Source organism: Panulirus ornatus, chromosome 6 (assembly GCF_036320965.1).
Source record: "Panulirus ornatus isolate Po-2019 chromosome 6, ASM3632096v1, whole genome shotgun sequence".
In the NCBI taxonomy this organism is placed as follows: Eukaryota; Metazoa; Arthropoda; class Malacostraca; order Decapoda; family Palinuridae; genus Panulirus; species Panulirus ornatus.
The window spans coordinates 714,112-738,604 of NC_092229.1; the positions used below are offsets into that span (position 1 = coordinate 714,112).

The following is a 24,493-nucleotide window of genomic DNA, read 5'->3' on the forward strand; positions in this document are numbered from 1 at the left end:
AACTGCAGTATGCAGTATGTTGTGAACTGCATTATGTGGTATGTTGTGAACTACAGTATGTGGTATGTTGTGAACTGCAGTATGCAGTATGTTGTGAACTGCAGTATGCCATTTGTTGTGAGAGCTTTTGCTCCAGTGAGCAGTACAGGAAATGTTATTAAGCAGATTTTATGGTTTATACATTTGGTGGTGAAAAGTTGTACATTAAGTTATTTAAAGATACATATTTGATGACTTTTAGTAGCATTCTATTGACATACAATATGTATTTAATGGTAAACATTATATGCTTGTGAACTGCAATGATATTGTGTTGACTTATATGTTAAATTCAGTGGTGAAAATTAAATAATGAATATTTTTACATTGGTGACGTTATAGTAATATAATAACCAAGGTGTTTGCTTGCTTAACTGTGCGCACGTGTTCTTGTATTGTTTGTGACAGTGAGGGCTGTAGGTAGGTCTAGGACAATTGTTGTATGTGTACAGCACTGGTTGGTGCAACATAATTGTGGTGAGGGACGTCACTCGGGCAGTAGAGGAGGTTAGGTTAGGTTAGGTTAGGTTAGGTTAGGTTAGGTTAGTGATGGTGTCGCATCTTCAGTGGTCGGGGCGCCCAACAATATGTCACCGTCATGTTGTTTACATTCAGATGACCGTAGCTCCCTGCATGTGTATGTGTGTGTGTGTGTGTGTGTTACTAGGAGTGAGTTCTACACTCATTATGTCCCATCTCGTACTCTTTTATATATTTATCATGTCTTTAATCCTATGGATGTACACACACACACACACACACACACACACACACACACACAGCAGCATTTATCGACCAGCCCCGAGGGGAATTTAAACACCTGGGTTGGGTGTGGGCCGACTTCCACGCCATGGGGATGTGTGTCTTACGTGTTTATTATTACCTATCAATTTTAAGTGAAGGGAGCTTTACACTAGTGGAGTCCCACCTCTCACACTTGTATTTATAAGCTTGTGAGTTTTGCTCAGCTGCTGCCACCATCACGTTCCCTGGTTCTCGTGGTGCCACCAGAGGTCCCACTCTGTGATTGTTGGCAATATTTCTTTCCTTCCTTCTTTCCTTCCTACCGTCTTTCTTTCCGCGTACCTCTCTTGCGTAATAAGTAATTATGACATCTTGATCTGCGTTCTAACTTTAAAAACTGTTGTATGCTAATGTTGTAATGGTCGACCTTCCAGAAGTATGTGTTTCCTCTTATTTTTCTCTAAAGAGTCAGCAAGTTGTGAGTTATCGCTTCACTCATTGTAACTCTTTGCAGTGGGTTGTAATGACAGTTATGTTCCATTCCCTTGTAACCTTTCTTGCATTTCTATGTGGCTCTTCTTGTGAGGAATCTACACTGTTGCTGCATGCATATTCCAGCTTCGGTTGCACACACTTCAGTACATCATATTAATCTCCTTGATGGGGATCTAACAAGGACAAAGAAGATATGGTGTGCCTCCCTCTCAGTCTTTCTTACATGATGTTATAAGGTTAGGTTCTGCCTGGTGTATAATGTTCACGTAACGTGAGTGTGGTACACTGTACGCAGGAGACTTATACAAATATTTTGGAAATCACCTGATATTATTATTCTCCGTTGGTGGGCGGGAGTGACTATTGGTTTGGATGTTGCAGGAGGCGTACGAGAACAAACTGGAAGTTTGGTTTGAGTCACCAGTAGAGTACGCCGCCCGACACTACGAGGCTCAGGCGGCGCAGTATGTGGTGCCACCTAAGTGTGTTCCTCCCTCATACCAGGGAGAATGTCATGCGAACCACATCCGCAAGATGCAGGCCTCCTTCAGCTGGGACTGGGGTCCAGCCTTTCCCAGCTCCGGCATATGGTAACTCTCGCTACTCTTATCGTTACTTACCACTCAACACCAAGACTGTTTCCCACAGTGTCCTTCTCTGAATAAACACTATGTGTGCTATAGTCCTACACTCTACCCTACACCATATACTACTATATCATGCTGCCCCTCACACTCTATCCTACACCCTGACACTGATCATGGTGAGATGTTGTGTACACTCTGAGCTCAGCTGTAATTACAGAAATGCTATACACTATCCACAGATATATATATACCCTCAGTAATGCTATACGCTATCCACAGATATATATACCCTCAGTAATGCTATACACTATCCACAGATATATATACCCTCAGTAATGCTATACACTATCCACAGATATATATATATATATATATATATATATATATATATATATATATATATATATATATATATATATATATTTATTTATTTATTTATTATACTTTGTCGCTGTCTCCCGCGTTTGCGAGGTAGCGCAAGGAAACAGACGAAAGAAATGGCCCCCCATCATACACATGTATATACATACGTCCACACACGCAAATATACATACCTACACAGCTTTCCATGGTTTACCCCAGACACTTCACATGCCTTGCTTCAATCCACTGACAGCACGTCAACCCCGGTATACCACATCGCTCCAATTCACTCTATTCCTTGCCCTCCTTTCACCCTCCTGCATGTTCAGGCCCCGATCACACAAAATCTTTTTCACTCCATCTTTCCACCTCCAATTTGGTCTCCCTCTTCTCCTTGTTCCCTCCACCTCCGACACATATATCCTCTTGGTCAATCTTTCCTCACTCATCCTCTCCATGTGCCCAAACCACTTCAAAACACCCTCTTCTGCTCTCTCAACCACGCTCCTTTTATTTCCACACATCTCTCTTACCCTTACGTTACTCACTCGATCAAACCACCTCACACCACACATTGTCCTCAAACATCTCATTTCCAGCACATCCATCCTCCTGCGCACAACTCTATCCATAGCCCACGCCTCGCAACCATACAACATTGTTGGAATCACTATTCCTTCAAACATACCCATTCTTGCGTTCCGAGATAATGTTCTCAACTTCCACACATTTTTCAAGGCCCCCAGGATTTTCGCCCCCTCCCCCACCCTATGATCCACTTCCGCTTCCATGGTTCCATCCGCTGCCAGATCCACTCCCAGATATCTAAAACACTTCACTTCCTCCAGTTTTTCTCCATTCAAACTCACCTCCCAATTGACTTGACCCTCAACCCTACTGTACCTAATAACCTTGCTCTTATTCACATTTACTCTTAACTTTCTTCTTCCACACACTTTTCCAAACTCAGTCACCAGCTTCTGCAGTTTCTCACATGAATCAGCCACCAGCGCTGTATCATCAGCGAACAACAACTGAATCACTTCGCAAGCTCTCTCATCCCCAACAGACTTCATACTTGCCCCTCTTTCCAAAACTCTTGCATTTACCTCCCTAACAACCCCATCCATAAACAAATTAAACAACCATGGAGACATCACACACCCCTGCCGCAAACCTACATTCACTGAGAACCAATCACTTTCCTCTCTTCCTACACGTACACATGCCTTACATCCTCGATAAAAACTTTTCACTGCTTCTAACAACTTTCCTCCCACACCATATATTCTTAATACCTTCCACAGAGCATCTCTATCAACTCTATCATATGCCTTCTCCAGATCCATAAATGCTACATACAAATCCATTTGCTTTTCTAAGTATTTCTCACATGCATTCTTCAAAGCAAACACCTGATCCACACATCCTCTACCACTTCTGAAACCACACTGCTCTTCCCCAATCTGATGCTCTGTACATGCCTTCACCCTCTCAATCAATACCCTCCCATATAATTTACCAGGAATACTCAACAAACTTATACCTCTGTAATTTGAGCACTCACTCATATCCCCTTTGCCTTTGTACAATGGCACTATGCACGCATTCCGCCAATCCTCAGGCACCTCACCATGAGTCATACATACATTAAATAACCTTACCAACCAGTCAATAATAATGGATTTGTACGTAGCATTTATGGATCTGGAGAAGGCATATGATAGAGTTGATAGAGATGCTGTGGAAGGTATTAAGAATATATGGTGTGGGAGGCAAGTGGTTAGAAGCAGTGAAAAGTTTTTATCGAGGATGTATGGCATGTGTACGTGTAGGAAGAGAGGAAAGTGATTGGTTCTCAGTGAATGTAGGTTTGCGGCAGGGGTGTGTGATGTCCTCATGGTTGTTTAATTTGTTTATGGATGGGGTTGTTAGGGAGGTAAATGCAAGAGTTTTGGAAAGAGGGACAAGTATGAAGTCTGTTGGGGATGAGAGAGCCTGGGAAGTGAGTCAGTTGTTGTTCGCTGATGATACAGCGCTGGTGGCTGATTCATGTGAGAAACTGCAGAAGCTGGTGACTGAGTTTGGTAAAGTGTGTGAAAGAAGAAAGTTAAGAGTAAATGTGAATAAGAGCAAGGTTATTAGTAGGGTTGAGGGTCAAGTCAATTGGGAGGTAAGTTTGAATGGAGAAAAACTGGAGGAAGTAAAGTGTTTTAGATATCTGGGAGTGGATCTGGCAGCGGATGGAACCATGGAAGCGGAAGTGGATCATAGGATGGGGGAGGGGGCGAAAATCCTGGGAGCCTTGAAGAATGTGTGGAAGTCGAGAACATTATCTCGGAAAGCAAAAATGGGTATGTTTGAAGGAATAGTGGTTCCAACAATGTTGTATGGCTGCGAGGCGTGGGCTATGGATAGAGTTGTACGCAGGAGGATGGATGTGCTGGAAATGAGATGTTTGAGGACAATGTGTGGTGTGAGGTGGTTTGATCGAGTAAGTAACGTAAGGGTAAAAGAGATGTGTGGAAATAAAAAGAGCGTGGTTGAGAGAGCAGAAGAGGGTGTTCTGAAATGGTTTGGGCACATGGAGAGAATGAGTGAGGAAAGATTGACCAAGAGGATATATGTGTCGGAGGTGGAGGGAACGAGGAGAAGTGGGAGACCAAATTGGAGGTGGAAAGATGGAGTGAAAAAGATTTTGTGTGATCGGGGCCTGAACATGCAGGAGGGTGAAAGGAGGGCAAGGAATAGAGTGAATTGGATCGTTGTGGTATACCGGGGTTGACGTGCTGTCAGTGGATTGAATCAGGGCATGTGAAGCGTCTGGGGTAAACCATGGAAAGCTGTGTAGGTATGTATATTTGCGTGTGTGGACGTATGTATATACATGTGTATAGGGGTGGGTTGGGCCATTTCTTTCGTCTGTTTCCTTGCGCTACCTCGCAAACGCGGGAGACAGCGACAAAAAAAAAAAAAAACAATATATATATATATATATATATATATATATATATATATATATATATATATATATATATATAGGTAGATATGTTTGATATAGATAGGTAGTATGTTTGAGGAAAGGAACCTGGATGTTTTGGCTCTGAGTGAAACGAAGCTCAAGGGTAAAGGGGAAGAGTGGTTTGGGAATGTCTGGGGAGTAAAGTCAGGGGTTAGTGAGAGGACAAGAGCAAGGGAAGGAGTAGCAATACTCCTGAAACAGGAGTTGTGGGAGTATGTGATAGAATGTAAGAAAGTAAATTCTCGATTGATATGGGTAAAACTGAAAGTTGATGGAGAGAGGTGGGTGATTATTGGTGCATATGCACCTGGGCATGAGAAGAAAGATCATGAGAGGCAAGTGTTTTGGGAGCAGCTGAATGAGTGTTAGTGGTTTTGATGCACGAGACCGGGTTATAGTGATGGGTGATTTGAATGCAAAGGTGAGTAATGTGGCAGTTGAGGGAATAATTGGTATACATGGGGTGTTCAGTGTTGTAAATGGAAATGGTGAAGAGCTTGTAGATTTATGTGCTGAAAAAGGACTGATGATTGGGAATACCTGGTTTAAAAAGCGAGATATACATAAGTATACTTATGTAAGTAGGAGAGATGGCCAGAGAGCGTTATTGGATTACGTGTTAATTGACAGGCGTGCGAAAGAGAGACTTTTGGATGTTAATGTGCTGAGAGGTGCAACTGGAGGGATGTCTGATCATTATCTTGTGGAGGCTAAGGTGAAGATTTGTATGGGTTTTCAGAAAAGAAGAGTGAATGTTGGGGTGAAGAGGGTGGTGAGAGTAAGTGAGCTTGGGAAGGAGACCTGTGTGAGGAAGTACCAGGAGAGACTGAGTACAGAATGGAAAAAGGTGAGAACAATGGAAGTAAGGGGAGTGGGGGAGGAATGGGATGTATTTAGGGAATCAGTGATGGATTGCGCAAAAGATGCTTGTGGCATGAGAAGAGTGGGAGGTGGGTTGATTAGAAAGGGTAGTGAGTGGTGGGATGAAGAAGTAAGAGTATTAGTGAAAGAGAAGATAGAGGCATTTGGACGATTTTTGCAGGGAAAAAATGCAATTGAGTGGGAGATGTATAAAAGAAAGAGACAGGAGGTCAAGAGAAAGGTGCAAGAAGTGAAAAAAAGGGCAAATGAGAGTTGGGGTGAGAGAGTATCATTAAATTTTAGGGAGAATAAAAAGATGTTCTGGAAGGAGGTAAATAAAGTGCGTAAGACAAGGGAGCAAATGGGAACTTCAGTGAAGGGCGCAAATGGGGAGGTGATAACAAGTAGTGGTGATGTGAGAATGAGATGGAGTGAGTATTTTGAAGGTTTGTTGAATGTGTTTGATGATTGAGTGGCAGATATAGGGTGTTTTGGTCGAGGATGTGTGCAAAGTGAGAGGGTTAGGGAAAATGATTTGGTAAACAGAGAAGAGGTAGTGAAAGCTTTGCGGAAGATGAAAGCCGGCAAGGCAGCAGGTTTGGATGGTATTGCAGTGGAATTTATTAAAAAAGGGGGTGACTGTATTGTTGACTGGTTGGTAAGGTTATTTAATGTATGTATGACTCATGGTGAGGTGCCTGAGGATTGGCGGAATGCGTGCATAGTGCCATTGTACAAAGGCAAAGGGGATAAGAGTGAGTGCTCAAATTACAGAGGTATAAGTTTGTTGAGTATTCCTGGTAAATTATATGGGAGGGTATTGATTGAGAGGGTGAAGGCATGTACAGAGCATCAGATTGGGGAAGAGCAGTGTGGTTTCAGAAATGGTAGAGGATGTGTGGATCAGGTGTTTGCTTTGAAGAATGCATGTGAGAAATACTTAGAAAAGCAAATGGATTTGTATGTAGCATTTATGGATCTGGAGAAGGCATATGATAGAGTTGATAGAGATGCTCTGTGGAAGGTATTAAGAATATATGGTGTGGGAGGAAAGTTGTTAGAAGCAGTGAAAAGTTTTTATCGAGGATGTAAGGCATGTGTACGTGTAGGAAGAGAGGAAAGTGATTGGTTCTCAGTGAATGTAGGTTTGCGGCAGGGGTGTGTGATGTCTCCATGGTTGTTTAATTTGTTTATGGATGGGGTTGTTAGGGAGGTAAATGCAAGAGTTTTGGAAAGAGGGGCAAGTATGAAGTCTGTTGGGGATGAGAGAGCTTGGGAAGTGAGTCAGTTGTTGTTCGCTGATGATACAGCGCTGGTGGCTGATTCATGTGAGAAACTGCAGAAGCTGGTGACTGAGTTTGGTAAAGTGTGTGGAAGAAGAAAGTTAAGAGTAAATGTGAATAAGAGCAAGGTTATTAGGTACAGTAGGGTTGAGGGTCAAGTCAATTGGGAGGTGAGTTTGAATGGAGAAAAACTGGAGGAAGTGAAGTGTTTTAGATATCTGGGAGTGGATCTGGCAGCGGATGGAACCATGGAAGCGGAAGTGGATCATAGGGTGGGGGAGGGGGCGAAAATTCTGGGGGCCTTGAAGAATGTGTGGAAGTCGAGAACATTATCTCGGAAAGCAAAAATGGGTATGTTTGAAGGAATAGTGGTTCCAACAATGTTGTATGGTTGCGAGGCGTGGGCTATGGATAGAGTTGTGCGCAGGAGGATGGATGTGCTGGAAATGAGATGTTTGAGGACAATGTGTGGTGTGAGGTGGTTTGATTGAGTGAGTAACGTAAGGGTAAGAGAGATGTGTGGAAATAAAAAGAGCGTGGTTGAGAGAGCAGAAGAGGGTGTTTTGAAGTGGTTTGGGCACATGGAGAGAATGAGTGAGGAAAGATTGACCAAGAGGATATATGTGTCGGAGGTGGAGGGAACGAGGAGAAGAGGGAGACCAAATTGGAGGTGGAAAGATGGAGTGAAAAAGATTTTGTGTGATCGGGGCCTAAACATGCAGGAGGGTGAAAGGAGGGCAAGGAATAGAGTGAATTGGAGCGATGTGGTATACCGGGGTTGACGTGCTGTCATTGGATTGAATCAAGGCATGTGAAGCGTCTGGGGTAAACCATGGAAAGCTGTGTAGGTATGTATATTTGCGTGTGTGGACGTATGTATATACATGTGTATGGGGGGGGGGGGGTTGGGCCATTTCTTTCGTCTGTTTCCTTGCGCTACCTCGCAAACGCGGGAGACAGCGACAAAGTATAATAATAAAATGATAATATATATATATATATATATATATATATATATATATATATATATATATATATATATATATATATATACCGTCAGTAATGGTATACACTGTCCACAGACGGATATATATATAACCTCAGTTATGGTATAGACAGACAGATATTTCTACTCTCAGTAAATAAAAGCTTTGTATCTTCTGTGATTTACATTGTATGTTGTTGTAAGTGAGGATGAGTGATAATAGGGTGACCGGGTGGCAGTATCAGCAGTTGGTTGAGAGAGGTTATTGCTGATTGAAGATTTGTCAACTTTGAGGAACATGGAAAAGAAGTTACAGGCAAGTTGTGAAGTCTTACAGATAACGTTGAATAGCAGTGGAAATTCGTGTCTATGAACAGTATGAAGGCCAAGTAGTGACATGCAGACAGTTGGTTTCAGATGATCTACAATGAAATAAAGATTGAGCCGGATACCATCCTTGTTACCTCTTATATCTAGATACAGAGTCTGGCATCAGGAACAAACTATGGAGGGAATTATGCTCGCCAGCTTTGTACCTAGAGGACACAACTCACTATGTACACAACACTGCCTTATTGTTGTGGGAACGATCTACAATTCTTCAGATGGACCGCAAATCCTACAAAAACACAAAACAGTCAAAGGAAAGTTCAAACATGACAGAGAATTTGTAACGGTGGCCATCTTCCAGGTACGATATATCCTTTGTCATTTCAAGTCCAGTCCTAGGCAACTATAGCTGGATCGAAAGCCTTTATAAAGGAAGAAGGGGATGCACTATCTGGATTTGTGGTATATTTATGATGGCAATGGTTGTAGCGTGTATGTTGAAGTTGACCAGCACTGGTGTGGGGTTGGTATTGCATGTTAGCCAGGATTCTAAATGAAAAAAAAGAAAATCGGTCTTCTGTACGAGTGAGGTAAGAACCGCTGTTACGAACCAAGGAAATCACTTGTCAAACAGGAGAGGTGATGTGTTCCTTGGGTCAAGGGTGGGCCAGATGCAGATTACATGGATCACAAACTGAGCTGTGACTTCTCTCAAATGCACACAAACACTTCATGTCTACTACAACATTACCTCTTGCCCCGCAAGACCAGAAATGTTAACCTGATAAAATAACACGACATGATATAACGAAGAACTATGATATTATAGCAATAAGTGAAACTTAGGTAATGATTTCACATAGTATCTTCAACCAAGACAAGTGGATGACATGCTGTATGGAAGATACGTGATAACCAGGAGAGGATGTTCTAGCATATGCCTCGCAGGACAATGTATCAATGAATAGAACATTCAACAAATCTTTTATAGTAACGCTATATATTATACATGCCTGAACTATGTTCTCCAGGTAACAACACGACCATTATATGTAACATGTTTTCTCTTGACTGCCCTGACAAACACACTACTACCAGTAATGGTGTGGCAGCCAGACCTAGTCTCTACCAGTGGTGGTATGGTAGCGTGGTCTGGTGTATACCAGTGGTGGTATGGTAGCGTGGTCTGGTGTGTACCAGTGGTGGTATGGTAGCGTGCCCTGGTGTGTACCAGTGGTGGTATGGTAGCGTGGTCTGGTGTGTACCAGTGATGGTATGGTAGCGTGGTCTGGTGTGTACCAGTGGTGGTATGGTAGCGTGGTCTGGTGTGTACCAGTGGTGGTATGGTAGCGTGGTCTGGTGTGTACCAGTGGTGGTATGGTAGCGTCGCCAGGTGTATACCAGTGGTGGTATGGTAGCGTGGTCTGGTGTATACCAGTGGTGGTATGGTAGCGTGGTCTGGTGTGTACCAGTGGTGGTATGGTAGCGTGGTCTGGTGTGTACCAGTGGTGGTATGGTAGCGTGGCCTGGTGTGTACCAGTGGTGGTATGGTAGCGTGGTCTGGTGTGTACCAGTGGTGGTATGGTAGCGTGCCCTGGTGTGTACCAGTGGTGGTATGGTAGCGTGGTCTGGTGTGTACCAGTGGTGGTATGGTAGCGTGGTCTGGTGTGTACCACTGGTGGTATGGTAGCGTGGCCTGGTGTGTACCAGTGGTGGTATGGTAGCGTGGTCTGGTGTGTACCAGTGGTGGTATGGTAGCGTGGCCTGGTGTGTACCAGTGGTGGTATGGTAGCGTGGTCTGGTGTGTACCAGTGGTGGTATGGTAGCGTGGCCTGGTGTGTACCAGTGGTGGTATGGTAGCGTGGCCTGGTGTGTACCAGTGGTGGTATGGTAGCGTGGCCTGGTGTGTACCAGTGGTGGTATGGTAGCGTGGTCTGGTGTATACCAGTGGTGGTATGGTAGCGTGGTCTGGTGTGTACCAGTGGTGGTATGGTAGCGTGGCCTGGTGTGTACCAGTGGTGGTATGGTAGCATGGTCTGGTGTGTACCAGTGGTGGTATGGTAGCGTGGCCTGGTGTGTACCAGTGGTGGTATGGTAGCGTGGCCTGGTGTGTACCAGTGGTGGTATGGTAGCGTGGCCTGGTGTGTACCAGTGGTGGTATGGTAGCGTGGTCTGGTGTGTACCAGTGGTGGTATGGTAGCGTGGCCTGGTGTGTACCAGTGGTGGTATGGTAGCGTGGCCTGGTGTGTACCAGTGGTGGTATGGTAGCGTGGCCTGGTGTGTACCAGTGGTGGTATGGTAGCGTGGTCTGGTGTGTACCAGTGGTGGTATGGTAGCGTGGCCTGGTGTGTACCAGTGGTGGTATGGTAGCGTGGCCTGGTGTGTACCAGTGGTGGTATGGTAGCGTGGCCTGGTGTGTACCAGTGGTGGTATGGTAGCGTGGCCTGGTGTGTACCAGTGGTGGTATGGTAGCGTGGCCTGGTGTGTACCAGTGGTTTGGGTGTGTGGTGTAATGGATTCTGTCAGCACCAACATTTGGTAATGTTTGTGATTACTCCAGGGACAACTGCATTTCTTTACCGTTACTTGTATTACGGATGATAGGATTACTGATGGGATTGTTCCATAAGACCGTTAAAGAATCTATTACCAACTTATTTCAAGATCACACGCTACATTATTATGGCAGGCACTTGACTGATACTTTTCATCCAGCCAGTCTCGAGCTATTGTTTATAACTGGAGATCACAGGAATAACTATTTAGATCATGATTCCAGATGCTTGGTCAGGCCTGCAGAGCAAAGAGGTTTGGCAACTGAAGTATCTACCTAAAGGCTACCGTGAGGGTAAGTTTCGTCCTGGACCTGTGGCGAGTGGATATGTTGGGTAAGACTTGAACTGACGACCTTTTTTCTGTAACAGGAGGGACTGGCGTCTGGTTGGGTGGAGTTCCTTGCTGGTGAGTGACGTTTTCTTCTCTGCCACGCCCACCACACACCTGCCCTCAGTCCCAGACCACAGCCTGAGGCCCGGGTGGTCAGTCATAGTGAAGGTGAGTCATGGTGTTCAGCTAACGTTATCACGAAGGAATGAGTCACATTCTTCCATCACATAAGAATCAGTATTTTATCCCTCCCATTGAAGGATATGAAGGCCGTCAGCGTCAAGCTACATCCACCTTCTTCAAGGTGTTAATGATCATTGTAAGACTACACATACATACCTTCACTGTACCTGTGACCCAGGTCATGGTTGCAGAAAGGCCAACATAATCTTAGATTTATAAGATGGACATTCGAATCCATATCTAGAAACCTAGTCCTGCCTGTACAGCTCCCTGTGTCTGCCCGGGGGACGACCCTCAATAAAATGTTCATACTTCTAACGAGGTAATCAATTTTTGTAAAAGTTTAAGGTAACGTATGGAATGATCTGCTAAAAACAACAGTTCAAAGCAACACCATTAGTGCGTTTATGGAGACACCAGAAGAATACTTTGCTTCAAATCCACGTTATTTGTGCCTCCCGAGTTCACAAGTGACTTGTTCCCAACTCCCTTAACACTTTCTCTCTTAACGCTATGTTTCTTAACACTGTTTCTATCATCACTGTTTCTCTCTTAACACTATGTTTCTTAACACTGGTTCTATCATCACTATGCTTCTCTCTTAACACTATGTTTCTTAACACTGGTTCTATCATCACTATGTTTCTCTCTTAACACTGTGTTTCTTAACACTGTTTCTCTCATCACTATGTTTCTCTCTTAACACTATGTTTCTTAACACTGGTTCTATCAATATGTTTCTCTCTTAACACTATGTTTCTTAACACTGGTTCTATCATCACTATGTTTCTCTCTTAACACTATGTTTCTTAACACTGGTTCTATCATCACTATGCTTCTCTCTTAACATTATGTTTCTTAACACTGTTTCTCTCATCACTATGTTTCTCTCTTAACACTATGTTACTCGTAACACTATGTTTTTCTCTTAACACTATGTTTCTTAACACTGTTTCTCTCATCACTATGTTTCTCTCTTAACACTGTTTCTTAACATTGTTTCTCTCATCACTATGTTTCTTAATACTTTTTCTCTCTTAACACTATGTTTCTCTCGTAACACTATGTTTCTCTCATAACACTATGTTTCTTAACACTGTTTCTCTCTTAACACAATGTTTCTCTCTAAACACTATGTTTCTTGACTGTTTCTCTCTTAACAATGTGTTTCTTGACACTGTTTCTCTCAACACTATGTTTCTTAACACTGTTTCTCTGTTAACACTATGTTTCTTTACACTGTTTCTCTTAACACTGTGGTTCTTAACACTGTTTCTCTTAACATTATGATTCTTAACACTTTTTCCCTTAACATTATGTTTCTCTCTTAACACTATGTTTCACTCTTAACACTATGTTTCTTAACGTTATGTTTCTCTCTTAACACTATGTTTCTCAACACTGTTTCTCTATTAACACTATGTTTCTTAATACTGTTTCTTTCTTAACACTATGTTTTTTAACACTGTTTCTTTTAACACTATGTTTTTTAACACTGTTTCTCTCTTAACGCTGTTTCTCTCTTGACACTATGTTTCTTAACACTATGTTCCTCTCCTAACACTATGTTTCTTAACACTATGTTCCTTAACACTATGCTTCTCTCTTAACACTATGTTTCTCAACACTGTTTCTCTCTTAAAACTATATTTCTCTCTTAACGCTATGTTTCTCTTTTAACACTATGTTATTTAACACCGTTCCTCTCTTAACACTATGTTTCTCTTTTAACACTATGTTATTTAACACTGTTTCTCTCTTAACACTGTTTCTTAACTCTATGTTTCTCTCTTAACACTAGGTTTCTTAACACTATTTTTCTCTCTTAACACTAGGTTTCTTAACACTGTTTCTCTCTTAACACTAGGTTTCTCTCTTAACACTGTTTCTCTCTTAACACTATGTTTCTCCCTTAACAGTATGTTTTTAATACTTTGTTTCTTAACACTCTTTCTCTCTTATCACTATGTCTCTCTTAACACTACGTTTTTTAACACTGTTTCTCTTAACACTATGTTTCTCTCTTAACACTACATTTCTTAACACTGTTTCTCTCTTAACACTATGTTTCTCAACACTGTTTCTCTCTTAACACTATGTTTCTTTCTTAACACTAGGTTTCTTAACACTATGTTTCTCTCTTAACACTATGTTTCTTAACACAAGGTTTCTTAACACTATATTTCTCTCTTAACACTAGGTTTCTTAACACTGTTTCTCTCTTAACACTATGTTTCTTAATACTTTGTCTCTTAAGTTTCTCTCTTATCACTGTTTCTCTTAACACTACATTTCTTAACACTGTTTCTCTCTTAACACCATGTTTTTCAATACTGTTTCTCTCTTAACACTATGTTTCTTAACACTTTCTCTCTTAACACTATGTTTCTCTCTTAAGACCATGTTTCTTAACACTATGTTCCTCTCTTAACACTATGTTTCGTAACACTTTCTCCGTAAACACTGTTTCTTAACTTTGTATTTCTCTCTTAACACTGTTTCTTAACACTGGGTGTCTCTCATGATACTGTTTCTCTCTTAACACTATGTTTCTTATCACTGCTTCTCTCTTAACACTATGTTTATCTCTTAACACTATATTTCTCTCAACATTATGGTTCTTAACACTGTTTCTCTCTTAACTATGTTTCTTAACACTGTTTCTCTCTTAATGCTATGTTTCTCCCTTAACACTGTTTCTCTCTTAACACCATGTTTCTCCTTAATACTGTTTCTTAACACTGTTTCTCTCTTAAGACCATGTTTCTTCACACTTTGTTTCTCTCTTAACACTATGTTTTTTAACACTATGTTCCTTAACACTATGTTTGTTAACACTTTCTCTGTTAACACTGTTTCTTAACTTTATGTTTCTCTCTTAACACTATGTTTCTCGCTTAATACTGTTTCTTAACTCTAGGTGTCTCTCTTAATACTACGTTTCTCTCTTACACTATGTTTCTTATCACTGCTTCTCGCTTGATACTATGTTTCTCTCTTAACAATATGTTTCTTAACACTGTATCTCTCTTAACACTATATTTCTCTCAACATTATGGTTCTTAACACTGTTTCTCTCTTAACTATGTTTCTTAACACTATGTTTCTCTTTTAACACAGTGTTTCTTAACACTGTTTCTCTCTTAACACTATGTTTCTCATTTAACACTGTGTTTCTTAACACTGTTTCTCTCTTAACACTATGCTTCTTAACACCATGTTTCTCTTTTAACACTATGTTTCTCTCAACATTGTTTCTTAACACTGTTTCTCTCTTAACACTAAGTTTCTTAACACTGTTTCTCTCTTAACATTGTTTCTTAACTTTATGTTTCTCTTAACACTATGTTTCTTAACACTGTTTCTCTTTTAACACTATGTTTATTAACTTTGTTTCTCTCTTAGCACCGTTTCTTTCTTAACAGTATGTTTAAAACTGTTTCTCTCTTAACACTATGTTTCTTAACACTGTTTCTTTCTTAACACTATGTTTCTTAACGCTCTGTTTCTCCCTTAACACTCTGTTTCTTAACTCTGTTTCTCTCTTTACACTCTGTTTCTTAACACTGTTTCTCTCTTAACACTGTTTCTTAATACTGTTTCTCTCTTAACACTGTGTTTCTGAGCACTATGTTTCTGAACACTGTTTCTCTCTTAACACTGTTTCTTAATGCTATGTTTCTCTCTAAACACTATGTTTCTTAACACTGTTTCTCTCTTAACACTACGTCTTAACAATGTTTCTTTCTTAACATTGTTTCTTAACACTATGTTTCTTTCTTACCACTATGTTTCTTAACACTGTTTCTCCCTTAACGCTATGTTTCTTTCTTAGCACTGTTTCTCCCTTAACACTGTTTCTTAATACTGTTTTTCTCTTATCACTTTGTTTCTTAACGCTGTTTCTCTCTTAACACTGTTTCTCTCTTACACTTTGTTTCTCTCTTAACACTATGTTTCTTAACACTGTGTCTCTCTCAACACTATGCTTCTTATTACTGTTTCTCTCTTAACACTATATTTCTTAACACTGTTTCTCTTTTAACACTATGTTTCTTAACACTGTTTCTCTCTAAACACTGTAATTTTAAATTTGTTTCTCTCTTAACGCTATGTTTCCTAACACTATGTTTTTAACACTATGATTCTTAACACTTTCTCTCTTAACACCATGGTAAACAATGTTTCTCTCTTAACACTATGTTTCTTAACTCTGTCTCTCTCTTAACACTATGTTTCTTGACACTGTGTTGCTCTCTTTACACTATGTTTCATAACGCTCTGTTTCACTCTGAATACTATGTTTCTTAAGTCTATGTTTCTCTCTTAACACCATGTTTCTTAACACTATTTCTCTTAACACTATGTTTCTTAACACCGTTTCTCTCTTAACACTATGTTTCTTAACACTTTCTTTCTTAACACTGTGTTTCTCTCTTAACACTATGTTTCTTTACACTGTATCTCCCTTAACACTATGTTTCTCTCTTAACACTGAGTTTCTTTCTTAACACTATGTTTCTTAACATTGTTTCTCTCTTAACACTGTTTCATAACACTATGTTTCTCTCTTAACACTGTTTCTTTCTTAACACTATGTTTCTTTCTTAACACTATGTTTCTCTTAACACTATGTTTCTCTCTTAATACTGTTTTTCTTAACACTGTTTATCTTTTAACACTATGTTGCTCTCTTTAACACTGTTTTTCTTAACACTGTGCTTTTCTCTTAACACTATGTTTCTCTCTTAACACTGTTTCTTAACACTGTGATTTTCAACACTGTTTCTCTCTTAACACTATATTTCTTAACACTTTCTTAAGACTATGTTTCTCTCTTAACACTATGTTTCTTAAACTGTGTTTCTCTCTTAACATTATGTTTCTATCTTAATACTATGTTTTTTCTCTTAACACTATGTTTCTTAACACTACGTGTCTCTTAACACTATGTTTCTATCTTAACACTATGTTCTTAACACTGTTTCTCTCTTAACACTATGTGTCTTAACACTGTTTCTTAACACTATGTTTCTCTCTTACCACCATGTTTCTTAACACTGTTTCTCCCTTAACACTATGTTTCTTAATACTGTTTCTCTCTTATCACTTTGTTTCTTAACGCTGTTTCTCTCTTAACACTATGTTTCTCTCTTACACTTTGTTTCTCTCTTAACACTATGTTTCTTAACACTATATCTCTCTCAACACTATGCTTCTTAACACTGTTTCTCTCTTAACACTAAGTTTCTTAACACTCTCTATCCTAACATTATGCTTCTTAACACTATGTTTCTCTTAACACTATGTTTCTTAACAGTTTCTCTTTTAACACTATGTTTCTTAACACTGTTTTTTTTAATTTGTTTCTCTCTTAACACTATGTTTCCTATGTTTTTAACACTATGATTCTTAACACTGTTTCTCTCTTAACACTATGTTAAACATTGTTTCTCTCTTAACACTATGTTTCTTAACTCTGTTTCTCTCTTAACACTACGTTTCTTAACACTGTGTTGCTTTCTTTACACTATGTTTCTTAACGCTCTGTTTCTCTCTGAATACTATGTTTCTTAACTCTATGTTTCTCTCTTAACACCATGTTTCTTAACACTATTTCTCTTAACACTATGTTTCTTAACACTGTTTCTCTCTTAACACTATGTTTCGTAACACTTTCTTAACATTGTGGTTCTTAACACTGTGTTTCTCTCTTAACACTGTTTCTCCCTTAACACTATGTTTCTCTCTTAACACTGTGTTTCTTTCTCAACACTATGTTTCTTAACACTGTTTCTCTCTTAACACTGTTTCCTAACACTATGTTTATCTCTTAACACTGTTTCTTAACACTTTCTTTCTGAACACGATGTTTCTCTCTTAACACTATGTTTCTCTCTTAATACTGTTTTTCTTAACACTATGTTTCTTAACTCTGTTTCTCTTTTAACACTATGTTGCTCTCTTAACACTGTTTTTCTTAACACTATGCTTTTCTCTTAACACTATGTTTCTCTTAACACTGTTTCTTAACACTGTGATTTTCAACACTCTCTTTTAACACTATATTTCTGAGCACTTTCTTAAGACTATGTTCCGTAAGACTACGTATCTCTCTTAACACTATGTTTCTTAAACTATGTTTCTATCTTAATACTATGTTTTTTCTTAACACTGTGTTTCTTAACACTACGTGTCTCTCTTAACACTATGTTTCTCTCGTAACACTATGTTTTTAAAACTGTTTCTCTCTTAACACTATGTATCTCTCTTAACACTATGTTTTTCTCTTAACACTATATTTCTCTCAACACTATGTTTCTCTCTTAACACTATGTTTCTTAACACTGTTTCTTAACAACACTATGTTTCTCTCAACACTATGTTTCTTAACACTGTTTCTTTCTTAACACTGTTTCTTTCTTAACACTGTTTCTCTCTTAACACTGTTTCATAACACTGTTTCTCTCTGAATACTATGTTTCTTAGCAGTTTCTCTCTTAACACTGTATTTCTCAACTTTTTGCTCTCACAAAGTGCCTGATCTCTTTTGCTGTCATAAACAGGATTTTCTCTTCTATCATAAAACGCCTGATCTTTTCTGCTCTCATCAATAGCTTGATCTCTTTTGCTGCAGTAAACAGATTGATGTCTTCTCTTGTTATCAATAGACTAATTTCTATTGATGTCATCAGCAGCACGATGTCTTATACTGTCATAAACAGCCTGGTTGATTCTGCCGTCATAAATGGCCCCTTTTTTCTTGTCATAGACGAATTAATGTACTATGCTTTCTTAAACTGCCTGATTTTTTCTGCTGTCATAAACAACCTGATTTCTTCTGCCGTCATAAAGATCCTGGGAAGGAGTCAGTATTCTGTTGCTTTATTTTTTTTTGTCTTTGTTTTATTTATGTTCGTCAACAGTAAAAGACAACATTGTTTCCATGAGAGAATTTTTCTGACTGAAAAATGAATGACTTTATCCGGCGAGAAACATGAATGATAATGAGATGAAGGAAGTGGCCAGGTAACAGCTTGATCATTAATGTTCTCATGTCATATTGAGCCAGCCACCTTCCCACAGGTGTGGTTTGATGCAGCAGTTAAGTCTGGTGAGGTGAGTGGCAGTGTCACAGTGTCGCTGGGTAATATATACAGCGTGAAGCACATCGTCACTGCCTCAGTTAAGGACTATGAGGCCCTTCTTGCCTTCAACTTCACCCTAGAGGAGGTGCGTCATATCATTGGCTAAGATCTTTTGACTGTCAAACACTTCATAAACAGAAAGTTGCAAAATCTTGTATATTATTATTATTTTTGTAATGAAGACACTTGCTTCCCGAGAGTCCGGCGTGGGTCTGGCAGCCGTACAGGCTGGGCCTCATCACTGCCGTAAGTCACTTAATCACTTGAGCAAATACTGCCGCCTCAACCCATGTGACTTACAACATTTGACTCAAGTGAAGGCAGCTGAAATGACCATCTCTCATGATGCCGGACTATCGGGGACTAGTGAAAAAAAAAGTGAAATAAATGCTGAGGCAAAAACCTTAATGTTTATGTTAAGTCCAGGAAGTGGGGTTACTATGGTAGGGTCAGGTGGAGATGTGGTGGCCCAATGGCTATGGTTATCAACCACTGTACCAGCTGACTGTTGTCTGGAGCCATCGTAATGAATACGAGACTTCCAGTAAGAGTGTTGGTGTCGCATTCCGAACTGTTGAGCTCAACCAAGACTTGGTGGATCCCAACGAACCAGGCAAAGGTAAGTTATGTTACGTTATGTGTTGCTGTAGTGAGCCATGAACAGCTAGCTGGTCACTATGACCTCGGTTGGGAATTACTCTCATCAAGTCATGAGCAAATGCATGTCACATGTAATAGATAAAAATGATACAGTTATCATCATATTGGCTGCAGGCCGACACTACCGTGTTCGTGTGAACAACGTGAACATGTTCATGAAGGGCAGCAACTGGATCCCGGCGCACGTTCTGCCTGAGCTCGTCTCCCCACACTACACCCGCCAACTGCTGCAGGCAGCAGCCGACGCCCACCATAACTGTTTACGTGTGTGGGGAGGTGGCATCTACGAGACCGACACATTTTATGAGGTATCCACGAGGGTCGGTCATCATCGTTATAACATCATCTGTTTGTTATCATTACTTTTCATTTTGTTATTAAGTTTGAGCGTCTGTACGTAGTCATTCAGTGGTGTGCGACTCTTGACGTTCCTTTTGTCGTACTTTCATGATAATCCTGCCACCCTTATCACTCTTGCCAATATTGAAATTTGAATTAATTAGTAAGTTACTCATTTAGTTTAATTACAATCATTAATGTTGTTCATTACTATGTCACTTCAGGTACAGTTGTTGCTTACACTTTCATACCTCGTTTCACAATTATTATATTCTATTGTTTTTTAAGCCTAGTTTGTCACATAGCTAGTTATTTATATGTTGTTATCAGTACAGATGGAAAATTGAAATACATATCATTCGTTGTGTAGACATTATGTACTACCTCAGGTAGAGCCCGATATATCGTGATCATGTGCATTGAAAACACCAAATCAGCCAACAATATTATCATAGATAAGACATTATCAGATAAAACACTAGTATTATCATAGATAAGACACTAATATTATCATAGATAAGACACTAATATTATCATAGATAAGACACTAATATTATCATAGATTTTTTTTTTTTTTTTTTTTTTTTGCTTTGTCGCTGTCTCCCGCGTTTGCGAGGTAGCGCAAGGAAACAGACGAAAGAAATGGACCAACCCACCCCCATACACATGCCTTGATTCAATCCACTGACAGCACGTCAACCCCGGTATACCACATCGCTCCAATTCACTCTATTCTTTGCCCTCCTTTCACCCTCCTGCATGTTTAGGCCCCGATCACACAAAATCTTTTTCACTCCATCTTTCCACCTCCAATTTGGTCTCCCTCTTCTCCTCGTTCCCTCCACCTCCGACACATATATCCTCTTGGTCAATCTTTCCTCACTCATTCTCTCCATGTGACCAAACCATTTCAAAACACCCTTTTCTGCTCTCTCAACCACGCTCTTTTTATTTCCACACATCTCTCTTACCCTTACGTTACTTATTCGATCAAACCACCTCACACCACACATTGTCCTCAAACATCTCATTTCCAGCACATCCATCCTCCTGCGCACAACTCTATCCATAGTCCACGCCTCGCAACCATACAACATTGTTGGAACCACTATTCCTTCAAACATACCCATTTTTGCTTTCCGAGATAATGTTCTTGACTTCCACACATTCTTCAAGGCCCCCAGAATTTTCGCCCCCTCCCCCACCCTATGATCCACTTCCGCTTCCATGGTTCCATCCGCTGCCAGATCCACTCCCAGATATCTAAAACACTTCACTTCCTCCAGTTTTTCTCCATTCAAACTCACCTTCCTATTGACTTGACCCTCAACCCTACTGTACCTAATAACCTTGCTCTTATTCACATTTACTCTTAACTTTCTTCTTTCACACACTTTACCAAACTCAGTCACCAGCTTCTGCAGTTTCTCACATGAATCAGCCACCAGCGCTGTATCATCAGCGAACTACAACTGACTCACTTCCCAAGCTCTCTCATCCCCAACAGACTTCATACTTGCCCCTCTTTCCAAAACTCTTGCATTCACCTCCCTAACAACCCCATCCATAAACAAATTAAACAACCATGGAGACATCACACACCCCTGCCGCAAACCTACATTCACTGAGAACCAATCACTTTCCTCTCTTCCTACACGTACACATGCCTTACATCCTCGATAAAAACTTTTCACTGCTTCTAACAACTTGCCTCCCACACCATATATTCGTAATACCTTCCACAGAGCATCTCTATCAACTCTATCATATGCCTTCTCCAGATCCATAAATGCTACATACAAATCCATTTGCTTTTCTAAGTATTTCTCACATACATTCTTCAAAGCAAACACCTGATCCACACATCCTCTACCACTTCTGAAACCACACTGCTCTTCCCCAATCTGATGCTCTGTACATGCCTTCACCCTCTCAATCAATACCCTCCCATATAATTTGCCAGGAATACTCAACAAACTTATACCTCTGTAATTTGAGCACTCACTCTTATCCCCTTTGCCTTTGTACAGTGGCACTATGCACGCATTCCGCCAATCCTCAGGCACCTCACCATGAGTCATACATACATTAAATAACCTTACCAACCAGTCAACAATACAGTCACCCCCTTTTTTAATAAATTCCACTGCAATACCATCCAAACCTGCTGCCTTGCCGGCTTTCATCTTCCGCAAAGCTTTTACCACCTCTTCTCTGTTTACCAACTCATTTTCCCTAACCCTCGCACTTTGCACACCACCTCGACCAAAACACCCTATGTCTGCCACTCTATCATCAAACACATTCAACAAACCTTCAAAATACTCACTCCATCCCCTTCTCACATCACCACTACTTGTTATCACCTCCCCATTTGCGCCCTTCACTGAAGTTCCCATTTGCTCCCTTGTCTTACGCACTTTATTTACCTCCTTCCAGAACATCTTTTTATTCTCCCTAAAATTTAATGATACTCTCTCACCCCAACTCTCATTTGCCCTTTTTTTCACCTCTTGCACCTTTCTCTTGACCTCCTGTCTCTTTCTTTTATACGTCTCCCACTCAATTGCATTATTTCCCTGCAAAAATCGTCCAAATGCCTCTCTCTTCTCTTTCACTAATACTCTTACTTCTTCATCCCACCACTCACTACCCTTTCTAATCAACCCACCTCCCACTCTTCTCATGCCACAAGCATCTTTTGCGCAATCCATCACTGATTCCCTAAATACATCCCATTCCTCCCCCACTCCCCTTACTTCCATTGTTCTCACCTTTTTCCATTCTGTACTCAGTCTCTCCTGGTACTTCCTCACACAAGTCTCCTTCCCAAGCTCACTTACTCTCACCACCCTCTTCACCCCAACATTCACTCTTCTTTTCTGAAAACCCATACAAATCTTCACCTTAGCCTCCACAAGATAATGATCAGACATCCCTCTAGTTGCACCTCTCAGCACATTAACATCCAAAAGTCTCTCTTTCGCGCGCCTGTCAATTAACACGTAATCCAATAATGCTCTCTGGCCATCTCTCCTACTTACATAAGTATACTTATGTATATCTCGCTTTTTAAACCAGGTATTCCCAATCATCAGTCCATTTTCAGCACATAAATCTACAAGCTCTTCACCATTTCCATTTACAACACTGAACACCCCATGTATACCAATTATTCCCTCAACTGCCACATTACTCACCTTTGCATTCAAATCACCCATCACTATAACCCGGTCTCGTGCATCAAAACCACTAACACACTCATTCAGCTGCTCCCAAAACACTTGATAAGATAGATAAGACACTAATATTATCATAGACAAGACACTAATATTATCATAGATAAGACACTAATATTACCATAGATAAGACACTAATATTATCATGGATAAGAGGCTAGTATTATCATAGATAAGACACTAATATTATCATAGATAAGACACTAATATTATCATAGATAAGACACTAATATTATCATAGGTAAGACACTAATATTATCATAGATAAGACACTAATATTATCATAGATAAGACACTAATATTATCATAAATAAGACACTAATATTATCATAGATAAGACACTAATAGTATCATAGATAAGAGGCTACTATTATCATAGATAAGACACTAATATTATCATAGATAAGACACTAATATTATCATAGATAAGACACTAATATTATCATAGATAAGACACTAATATTATCATAGATAAGACACTAATATTATCATAGATAAGACACTAATATTATCATAGATAAGACACTAATATTATCATAGATAAGACACTAATATTATCATAGATAAGAGGCTAGTATTATCATAGATAAGACACTAGTATTATCATAGATAAGAAACTAATATTATCATAGATAAGACACTAATATTATCATAGATAAGACACTAATATTATCATCGATAAGAGGCTAGTATTATCATAGATAAGACACTAGTATTATCATAGATAAGACACTAATATTATCATAGATAAGACACTAATATTATCATAGATAAGAGGCTAGTATTTTCATAGATAAGACACTAATATTATCATAGATAAGACACCAATATTATCATAGATAAGACACTAATATTATCATAGATAAGACACTAATATTATCATAGATAAGAGGCTAGTATTATCATAGATAAGACACTAATATTATCATAGATAAGAGGCTAGTATTATCATAGATAAGACACTAGTATTATCATAGATGAGAAACTAATATTATCATAGATAAGACACTAATATTATCATAGATAAGACACTAATATTATCATAGATAAGAGGCTAGTATTATCATAGATAAGACACTAATATTATCATAAATAAGACACTAATATTATCATAGATAAGACACTAATATTATCATAGATAAGAGGCTAGTATTATCATAGATAAGACACTAATATTATCATAGATAAGACACTAATATTATCATAGATAAGACACTAATATTATCATAGATAAGACACTAATATTATCAAAGATAAGAGGCTAGTATTATCATAGATAAGACACTAATATTATCATAGATAAGACACTAATATTATCATAGATAAGAC

General features: G+C 39.6%; 1 protein-coding gene across 4 annotated transcripts in view; it reads left to right on the top strand.

The window, feature by feature from the left end:
* beta-Man (beta-mannosidase) overlaps positions 1–24,493 on the top strand; it is a 123,556-nt gene that overhangs the window by 35,216 nt on the left and 63,847 nt on the right. For 3 of the 4 annotated variants that reach the window (XR_011712854.1, XM_071662334.1, XM_071662333.1), the window contains exons 5-9: positions 1,660–1,868; positions 11,634–11,763; positions 18,865–19,011; positions 19,374–19,545; positions 19,701–19,894. Coding sequence is in view for 3 of the 4 variants with exons in the window: in XM_071662334.1 (XP_071518435.1) it covers positions 1,660–1,868; positions 11,634–11,763; positions 18,865–19,011; positions 19,374–19,545; positions 19,701–19,894 (852 nt within the window). In the remaining variant the exon portion in view is untranslated. The remainder of the gene's footprint in view (positions 1–1,659; positions 1,869–11,633; positions 11,764–18,864; positions 19,012–19,373; positions 19,546–19,700; positions 19,895–24,493) is intronic. The other variant, XM_071662335.1, reaches the window with a different exon arrangement.